At 40.0% G+C, this 16,987-nt stretch overlaps 1 protein-coding gene across 5 annotated transcripts in view; it reads left to right on the top strand.

Annotated features, from left to right (window-relative positions):
- The first annotated feature begins 223 nt into the window (after window positions 1-223).
- PPP1R21 (protein phosphatase 1 regulatory subunit 21) overlaps window positions 224-16,987 on the top strand; it is a 31,609-nt gene continuing 14,845 nt past the window's right edge. For 4 of the 5 annotated variants that reach the window (XM_066316347.1, XM_066316349.1, XM_066316350.1 and 1 more), the window contains exons 1-11: window positions 224-347; window positions 3,030-3,098; window positions 3,506-3,652; window positions 5,457-5,558; window positions 6,242-6,406; window positions 6,507-6,565; window positions 8,948-9,042; window positions 11,325-11,377; window positions 13,375-13,524; window positions 16,600-16,701; window positions 16,777-16,865. In XM_066316347.1, coding sequence (XP_066172444.1) covers window positions 288-347; window positions 3,030-3,098; window positions 3,506-3,652; window positions 5,457-5,558; window positions 6,242-6,406; window positions 6,507-6,565; window positions 8,948-9,042; window positions 11,325-11,377; window positions 13,375-13,524; window positions 16,600-16,701; window positions 16,777-16,865 — 1,091 coding nt within the window. In that variant the 5' untranslated portion in view covers window positions 224-287. Of the gene's footprint in view, window positions 348-2,245; window positions 2,364-3,029; window positions 3,099-3,505; window positions 3,653-5,456; window positions 5,559-6,241; window positions 6,407-6,506; window positions 6,566-8,947; window positions 9,043-11,324; window positions 11,378-13,374; window positions 13,525-16,599; window positions 16,702-16,776; window positions 16,866-16,987 lie in introns of all 5 variants that reach the window. The other variant, XM_066316348.1, reaches the window with a different exon arrangement.

Raw genomic sequence — 16,987 nt, forward strand, 5'->3', positions numbered from 1 at the left:
GGCGGGGCGGCGCTCCGTAGCCCGGATGCCGCGCGCGGCCCCGAAGCCGTTGCCGTGGCAACGGACGGCGAGCGCCTCGCCGGTGTCACCTGACCCGACCCTCCCCTCCCGCCGCCATCTTGGAAGTTGCGTGAAAATGGTGGCGCCGGCGGCTTAAAGCTCCACCCCCCGCCTCTCGCACAGCGCGGTTACGTCATCATGTTCCCTCCTCCCTGAACCCGGAAGTGCGTCTTCCCATTCGCGGGCGTGCAGCGGCCGCCGAGCGCCCGAGCGCAGCCGAGCCGGAGATGGCGGCGGCGGCGGAGCTGCAGGGGAAGTACCAGAAGCTGGCCCAGGAGTACTCCAAGGTACCGGGCACTGGGGTCCGCAGCCCTGGCGCCGCTCGGGGCTGCAGCGCTGCTTTCTGTGGTAGCGCGCAGTGCCGGGGGCCCGGTGGTGCCTCCTCATGGGGATGAGGCGTAGGCAGCCTCGGGGGGCACGGGAGGTACGGGTTTGCAGGTGTCGAGAGGCAGAATGGCCTCGTCTGCTGGACATCCTGGAATGCAGACAGTGGGCTCAGCTGTGCCAGGGAAGTGAAACTGGCAGTGTTTTCCCTTGTTCTCCACTTCCCAGCCGGGCGCGGGACTTGGTTTTACCGGCTTGGGTGTGAACGTTTGCCGAGGTCTTGGTCGTGCATCCAACCCGTGTGAGCTCGCTGTGGCCGGCGGATGTGGGAGCTCGGCGGTGTCAGTGGTGCTGGCGGTGTCTTGGAAGTGAGCAGGACACTTGTTTCCACACTTGCCTCCTGTCTGTCCACCTTCTTCTGCCCTCGGTGACTTTGCATCCTGTTCTGGTGCTGCTTGACACAGGGTTTGCAAAGATGTGTAGCCTATAGTGGAGGATGCCTTGCATTTCCAAGGTGTCTGAAATGACATCTAAAATAGTGAGGCCTTGCTTAATACAGAGCCCTTCATTCTTGCTTCTTCACTGAAAGGAAAAGGAGACTCTTGGTCTTGAGTGGTAGAGTCCTTTAACAGCCTTGGGGAAAAAAGGCAGCATTTTAGTTTTGTGTAGCCCCAGATCAGCAAGAGCCTTTTTACAAGGCTCTTATCTGTATTTGACACTTCTCCCAGCTTACAGAACCATGTCTTTAAATACTCTTCTCCTTGGAACTGTTATAAAAACACCATGTGTAGCATCGAAATTTTTTACAGGTAGATACTCTTTTAACGTTTCTACAAAATAATTTTAAGGAAATGTAATTGACTTTGCAGTTCTGTAAGTCACAGAATTCACGTTTTGTTTTATACAGAGGCTCTGTTATTCCTTGGAGATCAGTAGTGGCTGAGGATAAGATAATGGAAGGATTTTGGTGCTTGATTCCTGAATGAGCATTGGAAATGCGGGCTTCTGACTCTAGTTTCCAAAAGTTCCAGCTGCTGGATCCTTTCTTCTAGTATCATGGTGTCCAGAGCCTTCTTTGAGCTTCATCATACACTTCTCAGCCTGTGGCATTTCCCTTCTCCTTTGCGTGAACTATTTTTTTTAATCTTACCCGTTTCTCGTGCAGTGCAGTTCATTGTGGGACTCCCTTTGCAGAACCCTGTCCTCTTGGCTGTTGGCTGCTGGTTGTGTGCAGGTGGAAATGGAGAGTAGCTCTGGAGCAGCCTGGTCACTTGATGGTGCTGTGAAAGCCATGGAGAGAAGTGGACAGGAGTTTGACAGACTCAAGCAGGGCTGGGAGAAGTCACTGCCAAAGAATTGCTTTTCCTCTTGGTTCACAGACCACTCCAGAAGAAGGATGAGAAGAAGAAGAAGCTCTGAAAACACACACGTTGCCAGCTTCTGGCTCTATCATGAAGGAATAGTCAAAGCAGCTTGTGGCAGCCTGTGGGTCATACTTCAGCTGGGGTCTCTGGGTGCAGCAGGCCTGAGCTGCTTCGTTCCTGCAGTGGTAGCTTGTGGCACAAAGACAGCTGTGGAAGACTGCTGCACTGCTCCTTCTTGCTAGGGAAACCCTGTGCTTGGATGGTTTTCTGTGGTGCACTGGGAAGTTTCTGGTCTTGCCTTTGTGATGCCTGAGCAGCACAGTGCGAATACTGCAGGAGAAACAGCTGTGCTTAGCAGTGACTTCTGACTTTCAAATACAGTCAGTCATCACACTGAAACAATGAGCCACTGCTGTTTCACGCTGAATCTTGCCTTTTAGGCACCTGCCAGAGGTATTCCTAAACACTGTACAAACCCTTTTAATTTATATCTGCAGCAGCTGGACTCACACATATCAAATGAATACAAACTGCCTTTGAAGAAACCAGGATTCAAGCAATTTTCAAGGAATGGGAAGATGGAACTGTCAATATCCTCATTGCTGCAGGGTAGAGGTACTCTGTGAAGTGACTGGGAAATAGATTTCTTGAGTATCACTTTTCTCTGCAGTGATTTTTAGCTCAGATTTTGGGTACTGTATAAGTAAGGCTTGGAGGGCTTTTATTTCTATGCTTTTTATGCCTTTTTGTGTCAATCTGTTCTCTCTGGATCATCTGATGCCACTGCTAATAAGTAATTTTGCATTAAACTCCTCTTAAATTGATACAGATTTTGACTTTGTGAGTCTTGCTTATGTTCCAGAACTGGTTATAAACAGTTTTGTGGAGAAGAGGGGAGAGACAGAAATAGCCTTTTATATGAACAAGAACTTAATTGGTCAAGGAAGAGGTTGCAGCTTTTACATATTTGTTCCTAGTTCATCAGATCTTAACTATATTTAAGTAACTGGTCTTCAAAGGTGTTTATTGAGTAAGAATTTTCTTCTCTTTGACCAAAATGTTTAGATGGTAAAGTTACTTCTTGTTTCTTGTCAAGTCAGGATATGAAATGGATACCTTTTTCAACCTGATACCACTGCTATCTACCTGAAGAGACTACTTGAAAAAGCATTCACACCTGGCACTCTCCACAGAGAATGTGATTCTTTCTGCACTTTTGCATGAGGTGGCTTTTATTTATTCTGTTGTCTTGCATAGTTACTGACATCTCTTGTTTTTCAGCTTCGTGCTCAGAACCAAGTCCTGAAAAAAGGAGTTGTAGATGAGCAAGCAAACTCTGCCTCACTGAAGGTAATCTTTAAAAACTGCTCATGTTAGGTGTACTAGGCTGTGACAAAGTAAGTAAGCAGGGGTACTTTTTACTGAAAAGTAATTTCAGTAAAACAATGAAGATGTAACTTGATTTTAGTAAAAGAATTTCTGTTTTGCAGCTAGCCTGTTGTTCTCTGTAAGTGCTGAGTTTGTAAAAGAGGAAGGTGAATTCTTGATGATTATCCTATAGAATTAAGTAGGTACTTGGATATGATCTGTGTTCATCTCAGGGAAGTGAAATACATTTCTAGTTTAGAAATGGTACTTTTTGCTTCTTCAGTGTTTAAAAAGTGAAGCAATTATCTAATTTGTTTTTGGTTTTAAGTGTGTAAAAGTAAGTGTGACAACTTTAAAAGTGTTTTTTTTTTTTTTTTTTTGTCATTCAGGAACAACTGAAAATGAAGGATCAATCACTGAGGAAACTGCAACAAGAAATGGACAGCTTGACCTTTCGAAATCAGCAGCTTGCCAAGCGGGTGGAGCTACTTCAAGATGAACTTGCATTAAATGAAGCTCGGGGCAAAAAGAACAAGGTATGTGCTAAAGGCAAAAAATACTTGCTTAGCAGATGTCTGCTCCTCACCTGTCAAAGCCTTATCCTGATTTTTTAGCTGTAGGTATTTTGTGTCAAGGGTTGAGCTGAATGCTCTTGACAGAACTTGTGTTATTTTACTTGATGTTAGTGAAAATACTCATAAAACAGGTATTGATATATATATAATACATGCTGTGTAGTTTTCTACTCTTCTAGTCTGTCAGCTGATTGATGCTGAATTGCTCTCTTTTTTATGGGTATTTATTAAGTGTTTAAACAACTGGGAAATACTTTGGAGCTCTCTGATTAGTGTGCTGCTATGCAGAAAGCTGATCACTCCTCATTTCCCATCCCCACCTCTTTGCTTTGTAATTTTGATGTTGGCAGTTAACTCTTCAGCCTGTGATCATAGCTTTTCTACGTGAATCTTGTCAAATGCTTTGAAATCTAAATTTTTAGCTTGTATGCTTTATGTTATTTCAAAATGACAGAATGGAACAGTGTGATCTTTCTCTGCCAAAATGCTTGCTGATTAAACCTAGTGATACCATGTTCTAATACCAACTGCCTTCTGTAGGTAGCCTCACAATTCCAGGGGTGTGTGCATGGACTTAAGTAATTCTCAAGCATCTCTTGAGAATTACTAATTAAGAGGGGGTTGCCTCATAAGGAACCCCCTCTTAATTACTGCTGTCTTTTCTTTTTGGTGCTGTCTTTTCTCAATGTGCTGTAGTTATCAAGATTGGCTTTAAAGAAATCATTCAATGGATTAGTAATAAGATGATCTTTTTTACTTTTCCCCCTAAACTCTTGCCCATTTTTCTGCTGTCCAATTCCTTAACGAGCATAGTGCTTCTGACTACATTATTCATGCACTACAATAGATTGTTCTTCCAAATGCAGTTTGACCCTTCTGTTCTTCTATTTAAAATTTGTTAGTTACTGTTTTGCTAGCTGTGTTTCCGAATTTTGAAGGACATCAGCCTGTCTTTACTAGCTTAGCAAACCATTGCCACTGAGTTTCTTTCCTATTTATCTGTCAAAATGCACAGCTTGAATTCCCTCATCTGTGTCAGAGTGCAGTCCTTTTAGAAGGAGCAGACCTTGCCCATATCTCAGGTTCACAGACTGGCATCAAATACAGAGGTGACTTATCTGCCCTACATATCCCTAGTTTTGAAGTTTGGGGTTGAGTTTAAATGCCAAGAGTCTCCCCTGTGTTTGGTGATGATAATACCTTTCTTCAGCAGTGTAGTGTATGGGATTCACTGGTGGTCTGAGTCTTATGGATTAAATGAGTGAAAAATAAGGAAACAGTTGGCAGTGGGATATGTGTGGTTGATGGGCAAGAAAGATGCTGTGGTTTCCACGGCACCTTTGTGCTACAGCCTGCTGAGAGCAGCCTGGCTTTCACCTGGACCCTTGCTGGGCACAGATGTGCCTTACACACAGCTACCAAACCAACTGAGCCTGTGTGTGGAGGGTTTTGGATTACTGACTGCATGGGATCATGCAGGATTCCAGTGAATTCAGGTGGGTTGCTGCCCATCCTGGTAATTGATTCCCTGTGTGTGAAACCTGAGTGGAGGCTTTCTCTAATCAGTGCTGTACCACTGTAGGGCCACGAGGGTGTGAAGCCAAGTGTGCTGCCTTGAGGCTGGTGCTGTGTGCAGCATTCACACCTTTTGATACATCCGTGTCAGCAGGACATCTGCTAGTGTGTCCCTTCTGGGAATTAGCTGTGGGAACTGTTCTCACAAACCTGGGTCTTGGAGACAGTGAGTGCATTTTGTCTCTTTTAGAAAAGTGTAGAATCCTCATCTCAGCTGAGTCAAGAACAGAAAAGTGTCTTCAATGAAGATCTTCAGAAGAAAATAGAAGAAAATGAGCGACTGCATATACTTGTGAGTGAAATTTTGTTTTGTCTTAATTTTTGGTTCAGAAAACTGGTGATGAAAACAAGGATTTGGAATAAAAAATGCTGTCTGAAAACTGGTGGGTTTAGGAGCTTATTTGTATGCAAAGCAGTGGATTAGATCAGATAGTTTGTTTATAAAAATGTTCACTAGCAAATAAAGTATTTTGACTTTGGATTCTTAAGACAGTGTATGGAATCACATCTTTATTCCCCTTTAGATTTTTAACTTTTGGTGACAGCTGCCCTACTGAAAATAGCCTGCTACTGGATGGAAATTTCTTAGTGGTTCATTAACTGTTTCAGAATTACTTTAAAGTTGAAAATATTTTCTGACTTAATTTTTCTATTATATCAGGAATTACTTCACTGAAGTGGGATGCATTTCACTTTAGAAAACTTGAGAAAAACCTTTTGACTCAATCTCAGTTTTTCATGTGTCTGTTATTAGTCGGCAATATATTTAAAGAATGCGTAGTACTAGAAAACTTTGTTTTTATTGAAGTACTTTGTTCCTGAATCTTTTCTCTGTAAATAAAATAAAATTTCTATTTGTCCGAGAACTGGTAATTGCTGTTAACATGATCTGGCTAATGAAATTGGAGTAACTTAAAGGACTGAATTCAATAGTAAAATGAAGCTTTTTTAAGAGCTTTGCTTTTCTTCTTGTAGTTCTTTGAAGCAGATGAGCAGCACAAACGTTTAGAAGCAGAGCTGAGGAGTAGACTGGAGGTTCTGGAAACGGATGCTGCCCAGCACCAAGCTGTGGTGGACAGCTTAACGAAGAAATACACAGAGACCATAGAAAAGCTGCAGAATGATAAAGCCAAATTAGAAGTAAGGAGTTTTTCCTCTTGCTTGCAAGTTTGAAAAGTTTTGAAATGCAGTGTCTTGCTGTGTCAGCACTTACATTGTGAGATTATCTTCTTGCATAAAGATCAAGTCTCAGATGCTAGAAAGAGAAGCTAAGGACTGTAGGCTTCGAACTGAAGAATGGTAAGTGTCTTTATTTCATATAAGGAAAATTTCATTGATGTCAAGAAATAATTGCTGTGAAACATTAACTGTACTGTTTTTTAAGAATAATACCTTTTAAAAGGGGGGTTTCATTGAAAGACTTTGATAAAACTCTGATTATATTATCATGAAGACAAGTGTGAGCAGTGCAGGTCAAACCCTTTTTTCCTTTGCTATGTATGGAACTAGACAATTCCACAATTTCTGCTTTCAATGAGAGCAGTTTTTTCTCCAGGCTTTTTAAATAGCAGTGATGTTGATGAAAGCTTGAAGAATTTATTTGTAATGGAAAACCATAGAAAGTAAAAACTTGTATGAAACAATGATAAGTGAGTTTGTAAAAACTGCTTCTAAGAACAAAGTTTGAGTAACATATGCTGAGAGAACTGACTGAAAAGAGTTTCAAAACCCCTTCCACTGCAAAAGCTTCTTGAACAATTGTTTTTGTTCAGATATAGTGTTCTCAGCTAGAATATTTGAAAGTTTTTATCAGGGAATTATATTGTTAGTTGTGGAATCTTTTCATTGTCTTGAAAACAAGATGTAGAAAATGTGAAGTTGAGGACTCTGGGCCCAATCAGGTTAGAGTGCATTTCTCTGAAGTTCATAAAGCTGCATTTTTTAAGATACCTGTGCAGTATGGATCTTTAATGTAATGAATAAGGTGTGTAGTAAACGATCAGATGCAGGGTTCCTTGTTTCACATGGTCGCCATGAAGTGTGTATTTTAATTATGTTGATAGATGTGAAGATAATTGAATCCAATAACTCCACTAATACAAGTCAGGGTTTCACTTGCAAAAGAGGATGAAAGCTGTGTTTGGCTACTGTTTGCATTTTTTGTGGTGTTTGAAAAGCTGTAGTCTTAATCTGCTACTGTTGCAGTTCAGGCTTTGTCTATCATGTTCCATGGTGACTGGGTAATTGATGTCATTGTGAGAAGTTGTCCCTACTATTTTAAGTTATGCTATATAAAGTTTTTAAAAGTTACAAAGCCTGACACTTCGTTTTAAACACTGAAATCACTGTCTGTTGAACACATGGCAGGATGTGTCTCTGAGAACACTGCCCTTCTGTTTTCCCTGCTTTGTCAGCGGAAGGGATCCATTTGCCTCTGACACCCACACTTTACTGAGAAAAGCCAGGGGATATGAGACGTGACAGCCTACACGCTTTGAAAATTAAAGGGCAGAATGTAAGGCAAAACATGTCAAATTACTTGTTTGTCAGTCCTCTACAGTACGAAAAGGAAATCTCAGTACATTTGCAGTTTGTCTTGGAGTTATTTTTTTATTGTGCTCAGTGCTACTGCAGTAGCTGCTGTACAGTTTCTATGCAGTTTTGGAGCTGCTCTCCAAGAAAAATATTTGTTAACGTGCATGAGCTACCTATTGGCCAGTTTCTTCATATCTTCCTTGTCTGTTTTGGATTATTTTGCTTTGTTAGACCTGACAAGATTCTGTGTATCAAATGTTGTAAGAAAGGGAAAAAACCTGTCACATTTGACACATTCCCCCCCACCCCTCCACTATGTGTGCAGGAGTTCTAGATGTCAAACAGGAACCAAAACAGTGAAGAATTTGGGGACCTAAGTTGGGTAAGGTGTGGAATTTGGTCTGAATCAATAATGGAGTGTTCTTTGTGAACATATGTATATAATGCTAGAATATATTGCTCTTCATCTCAGGAATCTATTCTCATTATGTTAGTAATCTTAATTACTTAGTTTCGCATGTATATACACAATCAAATGCAAGTAAAGAAAATTTAGAGAAAAATCACTTGAGAATGCATCAGAAACATAGCTGTGAGAAGTCTTGTCAGAACAGGCAGTATCATAGCAGTGTTTAAATACGGGGTTTTGAAAAGCCTTTGAGGAATCCCAAATAGTTATGTGACATAGTTAATTGAATTATTGACAACTCATTACCTGCTTATTGGAATACTGCATTGGATGCATAGTAAGTAATTTGGAGGCCTTTTTACCTTCCCATCCAAATTCTAGTAGAAAAGAATGCCTTCACATGGCTTTTATCATAGTTGTGCAGTAGGAAAAGACAGTGAATTTTAACTCTGAAGTAAATGGAACTTCTCAAGAATGGAATTTAGGGTTTACAAGTTCATGGTAACTTTCACACAGCTTTTGTTCAGGATTAGGATTCAGTGTTGTGTTAAATACAAGATAAAGAAGGACAAATTACTCCCACTGTATTATTTCTGTCTAACTTCTAGAAGGAGACAAATACCTATACACTCAAGGGATGCTTATACTGAGATACGGTGTTGGTGATACAGATGAAATTTTAAAGGTTTACAATGTGTGTGTGTGTGTGGTTTTTCGTTTGTCTCTTTGTTATTTAGCCAGCAACAGCTAAAGAATCTTCAAGCAGCCTTGGGCAGTAGACTGGAAGAATCTCTATGCATAATTAATGAAAAAGTACCTTTTAATGACACAAGTACGTATTGCTTTGGTCTGGGTATCTTGTTTGATTCTTTTGGGTATCCATCTGGAGGGAGTACTCCTTATAAATTAAAATGTATTAGCTCTGAGAAATGTCAGACATCTGAACAGACACTTGGAGGTAACTGTACTAAGTATTCCTGATACTTTTTCATGGTCTTGGTCTTCTTTAGTAATTCTAAAATACCAAGTTTTTATATGTATAATGAAAATTGAAACTTTTGAAGGCTCTTGAGTGATTTGCCACTTGTCTTGCTTAGTGTTGGCAGAATATTGTAAATGATGAAGGAACACTGTCAATTTAATGGCTGCTCCATAAAGATTGATTACTCACCTCAAAGAGTATTATTTTTGGCAGGGTATATTCAAGAGTTCCAGTAAGTTAAAGTGGGGGGAAAACTGATGGCTGCAGAGATATTGCATCAGTAATGAGCTGCACTTATAACTGGTATGGAATTTGTCAGGGTGTCTCATTGATCAGAAAACACACAGAGTAGTTCTTACCTGAAGGCTGTCTTAGACTTGTTTGTCTCTTCATGGGGGAAAAAGCCCTTTGAACCTGGGGACTTGTACCTGAAGCAATGTTTTTCTGCTTCCTTTCCAACTGCTGCTAGATCAGCTGAAGGGCAGAGGATCCCCTGGAGTTAGGAGTGCTCAGCCTTTGCATGGCTTTGGTACAAACATGGGTTTGTATGTGCTGGGTCAGTGCTGTGCACTGTGTGCTGTCCTAAATAGCTGAACACAAGGGTGGGCAGGCACTGCCTGGACTCTTCTGGGCCTTTCAAGATGAGGAGGACCTGGAATAGTGAAAAAGCTGAAAGTAGTGAAGAAGGGGCAGAGAAGTGAAAACAGGCTTTTGAATTTCTTGTATATCTCATTGGTGGCTTTTGCGTTTTTCATTTAGTTTAAAACCTAATGACAATGTTTTAAGTAGCCTTAGGTTCTCTAAAAGCTGATCTGGCAGGTGCTGCAGGGGTGAGTGTTCCAAGCTCTCCACTGGTTTGGCAATCCAGTGAGTCTTGGCATAGGAACACCAGCTCATCATCTCTTTAGGAAATGTTGACTCCTATACAGCATGTCATGCTTAGGTGTTGGTGCCTTGAATTGGTATCCTTTTCACTTCTCTCACTTTGCCTGGCATCTGCTGCCTATTTCTACTTCTCTGGCTCCTTTAGCTTGCATTTTTTTAGGTGGTTATCACTGTAGCAAGAGCTTTGCTAAAATAACTTATCTGCTCACTCAGCTGCCATAGCATAATGCCTTTGCTTGTGTAGTAGAAAACACTGCAAATAGAGAACATCTCTTTAGTGACAGATCAGTGAAAGTCAGATGTTTGTTTGCTGTAGTTTTCAGTGGTCTTTCCTATAGACCCTCTAGCTGGCTTCAAGTGTAACTTGCAGCTAATTGCAGTAATAATCAAATGGCTGCTAAGCATGATTTCCAAAGCAGAGGTTTTCTGAAGCGTTTGGTTAGAAGTAGGACTCAATAATTTTGGACATGATTTTTTCCTCTAAAAATAACTAGCTCTTCCCATGTGTTAATAGCCAAATGTGAATGACACAAAAGGAATAAGAAACTGTAAATTTCTTTTGTGAGCAAATTTTAAACTAATCTGGTTGTTGTTCAACTGAATTGAGAATGGATGTGATCCCCTTTAAATCTTTAAGACTTTGTAAGCTTTTCTCCAGGTACAAATAGCCCTCTGCCCCTCTAACTGTGGCTGCTTTTAAGTGAATAATCATTCTAGTTCATGACTAGAGAAGAATGCTGAAATACATGGAGAGTACATCTTAGTCTAAATTATCAACATACTAAGTGTATACAGGAGCTTTAAAAATGTTGAAATATCTTCAAAACTGTATTAGTCCTACTTGGCCCTCCTTGGAATGCAGTTGAAATTTGAAGATAATCTTGAATTCTTTAAGTGTGGTTTCTTTTAAAGGATTTTTTCACCCTTGTTTATAATGAATATTGTTCTTTGAGCAAGAGGACTCTGCTCTTATTTTTCAAATTCAGGGTCTTCAGATGGTTAAATTTGACTTACAATCTGAGGCAAGTACAGAATGGCTGTCCCTCCACTTAATCACAGAAACTCTTAAGTGAGGATATTTAGACCTACTTTATTGGAGTCAATTGTTTGTACCTCTTCAGTTAATATTACTTACATAACCTGTATATCCCTGCCATGATGTTTTTTTTAATCAGTATTTACCAAAAAGTTTCTTAAAACCCCCCACAAAGTGCACAAGTGCATATAACTCAATTTTTGTCCTGTAGGATCTAGTCGATACAATGCTCTGAACGTACCACTGCACAACAGAAGGAATCAGGTAAGTGCTTCTTATGGTTTCATGTGACTCTGTGCAACTTTCTACACAGATACTGAAATAAAACCAGTCATTTTACTACCTGAAATGTCAGAAGACAGCTTGTCTTACTACTGTCATGATATTGTGAGGGCATTTCTGCCCACAGAGCCACTGCACTTTTCAAGAGGTTGTGTATATTGTTATGTCAAGGAGTCTTATTAAAGTTATATGAAATACTCTTTTATTTGGTCAACCTTCATTAAGCAGAAATTGGAACATTTCATTTTTTAAGTTAATTGAAACTGCAGTGGTTCAGAGGTCTTCTGTCGAAAAAAGGTTATGTTTGGTATCCTAAATTCCTTTTCTCTCAAACTGAGCTTCCTCAGTCACCTCACTTGAGCTCCAGTGAGAATGTATGCATTTGTAAACTGCACACTGGTGTGTGCACTGAAATGCTGTGTTAGTAGCTTTACTTGGCACCATTCACAACCCTTTCAAGGAATAAGTCATGTCACTTTGAAATCTCTGCGTGGTCCATTTACATTTTGTGGGATCCTTCTTGCCAAAGCACCTCTCACTTGCAGCAGAATAACCCTTGTGTATTTAAACATTTTTAGAAAACAGTTTCTGATCAGTGCTGTAATATAATGAGATTCCTTGGGTGTATTTTTTCAGTATTCAAAAATGAGCATTGGTTTTCTGTGAATGGCTGAATATTTTAAGGGTTTTTACAATAGCAAATCAGAAACCTGTATGCAGTCAAAATTTTCCTGTGTTGCTACCACTGAGGATGGGCTCTACAGCACTGGGGTTTTTTTCTGTTTCCTTCTGTGTATCTCAAGCCTTCAAGTTAGTGCATTCAGATGCTACTGCAGGAAGATTTAACACAGTTGCTTTCTCCATTCTACAGAAACACCTTTAAAGAGACCTTTTTCCTAATCATATCTGCTCTGAGAACAGGTGACCTGCTGTTAAGTTTTGTGATCGAAATAGCCTTAAATTTCAGGTTGCTGCTGCTGAGTTCCAAGTAAAATCTGAATAACTGCATGGAAACTTTCTCCTTTTACTATTTTCTGCCAGCACTATGTCAGGCAGCCTCATGCTTCAAGATATGCAGTCTTGAAAATATTCCAGGACAGATTTTTATTACTGGCTTTGCCAGTGGAGGCAAAATGTTGGTGTATTAGCACAGGCTGCAGTGTTAAGGACAGCAAAACAGTAATAGTGTCTGTTTCCCTTCCTTGCATGGCTAATTAACATACACAAACTGAGTATAATGGCTGCTTTAATTACTTGCCACCATCCCAGATCCATAATCAAGATTGACCTGATTTAACAGGCCATTGAAGCATTAAGACTATGTCTCTGAAGGATAAGTTATTCTTGGCTGAAATGTCACTGTAACATTATTCTCTTCCCATAAATCCCAACAGAGGATAGTTTTCTTCTCTCTTGAATTTATGTTCCATTCTGGATTAATTTCTTTGGTACCTTCCTGCTGTACTAAAGCCACAGAGCAGCCTTACTCATGAGCAGCAGCTCAGTTCTGTCCAGGAGAATAAGAATTGAGTGCTTCTTGGTTAGAGAAGCAGACACCTTTAGTTCTGGGAGAAAACTTCATTGGTTTTTTACTAATTAAATTGAGGTTTCCTTGCAACCTGGTTTGGAGCTGTTGTCAGCAATTAGTCTGTTGTTTCAGACATGGTTTCTGTAATTGTGCTGACCTCTGAGTGTTTTTGTGGCTTGCAAGTTTGAAAAATGCAGCAGAGGCAAACCATCACCAGCTGTGTGGAATAAAAAGTTACTTTGTTGTCAACAATGTGCCCTTCTGAGTGGCATTGTAGTTTATGAATAAAAATTAAGTTAAACATAATTGCTGTTATGTATTTTAATGAATGAATATTTTATGAAATAAGAACAAAGAAAATGCTGATAATGATTTTTTGTATTCAAACAGGGCTTTTTTTCATATTTAAATAGATCCATGTCAAATACAATCATTTTATAACTCTCTACAGCTGAAGCTGCGAGACCTTGCTGGGCAGGCCATGGCTTTTGTCCAAGAACTTGTAACAGCTCTCCTGAACTTCCACACATACACTGAGCAGAAGGTACAGATCTTCCCCATTGATTCTGCAACAGACATAATATCACCCTTAAATCAGAAGGTAAAGTTTACACACTTCAGCTACTAATATATTCAATTAGTTAGACTTTAATATTAGAGAGATTGATCTTTTTCATGCAAGCTTGCACCACCTTTACTGGAATGCTGTGAGTGTGTTCCTGAGAGCCAGCCCCCTCCTGCATGAGATATCTTTTCTGCTGCGTGAATTTTCTCAGTGTGGGTGAGGTGTAGCTGCAGAGAATCCTTTTCCTCTGTGGCTCTGCTAGAAGAGCAATATGATAATCAAATCAAAGCTTTGCTTTTTTAATTGCTAAATTGAAGTGCGCTTGTTGAAAGTTCAGCTGACTTGTTTTAAAATAATAATGAACAAATATTGCACTGCTAAACAGAGCTTGTTTTCATTAATGCATTGGGGCATAGGAGATGTTGAAACAGAATCTGGTCTTGTGTTTGAAGTATTTAGTTGTAATAGTAAATAAAGAATAGAAGGTAGGCTTATGAGGGAGAGAACTTGGACTCTGTTCCCTTGTTAAAAAACAACCTTATAGTCTGATTTTGGGCTGCTTGTGTGAAAGTGTTTCCTGTAAGTATTCCAAAGCTTCAAGTCTGTAAAGCATGTTGAGATTAATAGGAGAAATCTGTCTCATCTCTTTTGACACAGTTCCATGGGAAAATTTTCTGAGAGTATCATCCAGAGCTGTTTAAGCTGCATGTTTTGACTTTGTTTTCCTATGCTGTGAAATAGAGAGAATAACTGTGCACAGGAATTTGTGTGGAGATGCATATATGTATGCTTTGGAACAAATTGCATTAAGATCAGAATTGACTTCATAGTTTAAGGGGATCTGTGAGTATTTAAGCAGGGAGTATTTTGTGATTCAGTCTCTTCATTTCAGTTCAGTAGTTGGTAGGGCTCAGAATTAAGGTACTGAGGTCAATTGTGGTTTGCATTGATCAAGTGGCTGCAGTGCATGTGGTGTCAATGTTAACTATCACAAAACTTTCCTGTTCTTTGGAAAACCTCCTATATTCATTTTGCAGGTAACAAATAGGCTTATGAAGGTGGTTACCCACTACAGAAATCCCCTTCTGTTTGCTTTCTCAGTTGTTTCAACTGTTTTAGTCAAGAATACCCTTCTGCAGACATTCAGCACAGTTTGAGAACATTTTCTTGCTCCTGCCACCAAATGCACTCTGAATGGCATGTCCTTCTTGTGAAAATTATGTGGTTTTGTCATCTTTCAGATTTTTTGGGGCAGGAGTGGTGTCTCTTTTTTTTTTTTCTTTTTTTTAATGTGGTCCAGTGTGGTGACTGCATTCTCAGATACTACTGCAGTTTACACTAAAGCAATAAAATCAGATTTCCTAGACATCTCACAGATTTTTTTCCCCTGACCTCCGAGTTAACGCTTCTTTGTTGTTTTTCAGCACAGCTGAAACATGCAACTTAATCAGAACCATAATTTCATTTTCCTTTTCTTATAATTGACTCTGATTCGGTAGTTCAGGCTTTGTTTTCATAATTATGTCTCTTGTCATCTCCCCCATTGTGTATTCATGACCTAATTCCCTCAATGCATGCTATTTCTCAGGGCTTTTTCTGTGAATTTCCAGCGCTGAAGCCATCATTTATTGCTCACTGATGCTGTAGCTGGTCCTGTATTTTTGATTAATTTATCTATTTGCTTGGCAAGTGTTCTCAGTGTGATTTTTTTTTTTTTTTTTTTTTTTTTTTTTTTTTTAGATTTTTTTAGCTACTCCACCAAGTTGGTCAAAAACCTCCCTTGAATATGGTACAGAAAGTGAAACAAGTGTCAGGTAGTGGCTTAGCAGAACTTGCACTGATTTATTTTTCCCCAACTCCAGGTCTTGTCTGGTGCTTTCAAGCTATTTTCCCCACCAAACACTCAAAGTAGATGTGGACAATTCCCTGCCAGGTTCAAGTATTCCTTTTCTCTTTAAGTGTTGGATTGCTGGGTTCTGCTGGGTCTACAGCATCATGCTGTATAATTCAAGTCCTCTCTCCTGCAACACAAGCCAGGAGCATTCTGCATGTGTTATTTCTTCCTCCTTATATTTAGGAATTTTCCCTAATTCCATCCAGTTTTGTGCATGCATGGATCAGAGCTTAGCATCTCACTCTTCTTGTTAACATTGTGTTACTGCACTGTAGTAATACAGGAACAATAAAAATCTCTTGTACTCTGTTTGCCTGGGTTCTTTAGCTGCTCTTGTGGTGTAAATAATCAAAGGTGAAGGCATCTTTTTGTGGGGTAAAATAAAAGCCAGGATTGCTTTTAACTACCTGTATTAATTTGTGGAAGAAGCTTTTTATGATACTGAGGTACCAAAATGGATAGTTGATGGTGTTGTTGCATTTTGATTGTGTGCAAGAGTACACCCTTATCTTCTCAGGTCTGCTTTTTTGAAGGCAGAATTAACTGTAGGATTTAATTAAGCATTTTTAGCAATGTCAGGCAGGTCCATGAGGCCAAAGTTTCATTATTGCCCAAACCTGTCATCTAGAAGTAAGAATTCTCCTGTGATCAGTTGGAGCTCCATGCTTTGCATTAGCATAAGCATGCTTTGATTCGTGTTGAAAACTGGGCTGGACATAGATGAAGACTCGTTTCTTGCTCTCAGTTTGACTTGGATTTAGTTCTTCAGTACTTTGCCCAGCATAGCTTTGCAAATGTTTGTGCTGATGGACAAGGCTAGGAGGCAAACTACTTTTGAGAGGAAGGTGGGATAATTTATTCTGGTGGTTGAATGGTGCATGGATTAGCCTTAATTGGATGGAGTTGAGAAAGGAATGCAAGAATATTTAAAACGAAAGAGTGAGGGTTTGGTGTGCTGTGCATGGCAGTTAAAAAGAGATAGGGTACTGTGGCAAAGCCCTAGGTGTGTTATTGCCTGGACTTCCAGTACTTCTCACTTTCCCACAAGGTGTGGTTTTGCCCTATAGAAGAGGTTGCTGTACATCATTGGACTGTTGTGTTTCATAATGAAATCTTAGGGAACAGGAACTTTGCCAAAATGTCCCATTCGGTTGTTACTTTGGCAGAGCTCACACGAGCCGTCAGCAAGCACCATTTTAAAACCTCTCTGTCCTCAGTTCTCACAGTATCTCCATGAAAACGCTTCGTATGTTCGCCCTCTGGAGGAAGGAATGCTGCACTTGTTCGAGAGCATCACGGAGGATACTGTGACAGTCCTGGTAAGATTTCCTCCTTTTAGTATACAAAAAGATTTTACGGAGCACAAACATTTACCTGTTGTTTTTTCCTTTCAGGAAACAACTGTGAAATTGAAGGCCTTCTCAGAACATTTAGCTTCCTACTTAGGCTTTTTAAGAAAGATTCTTCCATATCAGTTAAAAAGGTACCTCTTTCATTTGATAGATTAAATTTAAAGGCACTGTGTCAGGCATGGAGCACTGTCAGCACCTACAACACAAATATTAAGTCAAACCTTAAAATACTCTGGCCTCTGTGCTGTCTAAA

This window comes from Sylvia atricapilla, chromosome 3 (assembly GCF_009819655.1).
Source record: "Sylvia atricapilla isolate bSylAtr1 chromosome 3, bSylAtr1.pri, whole genome shotgun sequence".
Taxonomy (NCBI): Eukaryota; Metazoa; Chordata; class Aves; order Passeriformes; family Sylviidae; genus Sylvia; species Sylvia atricapilla.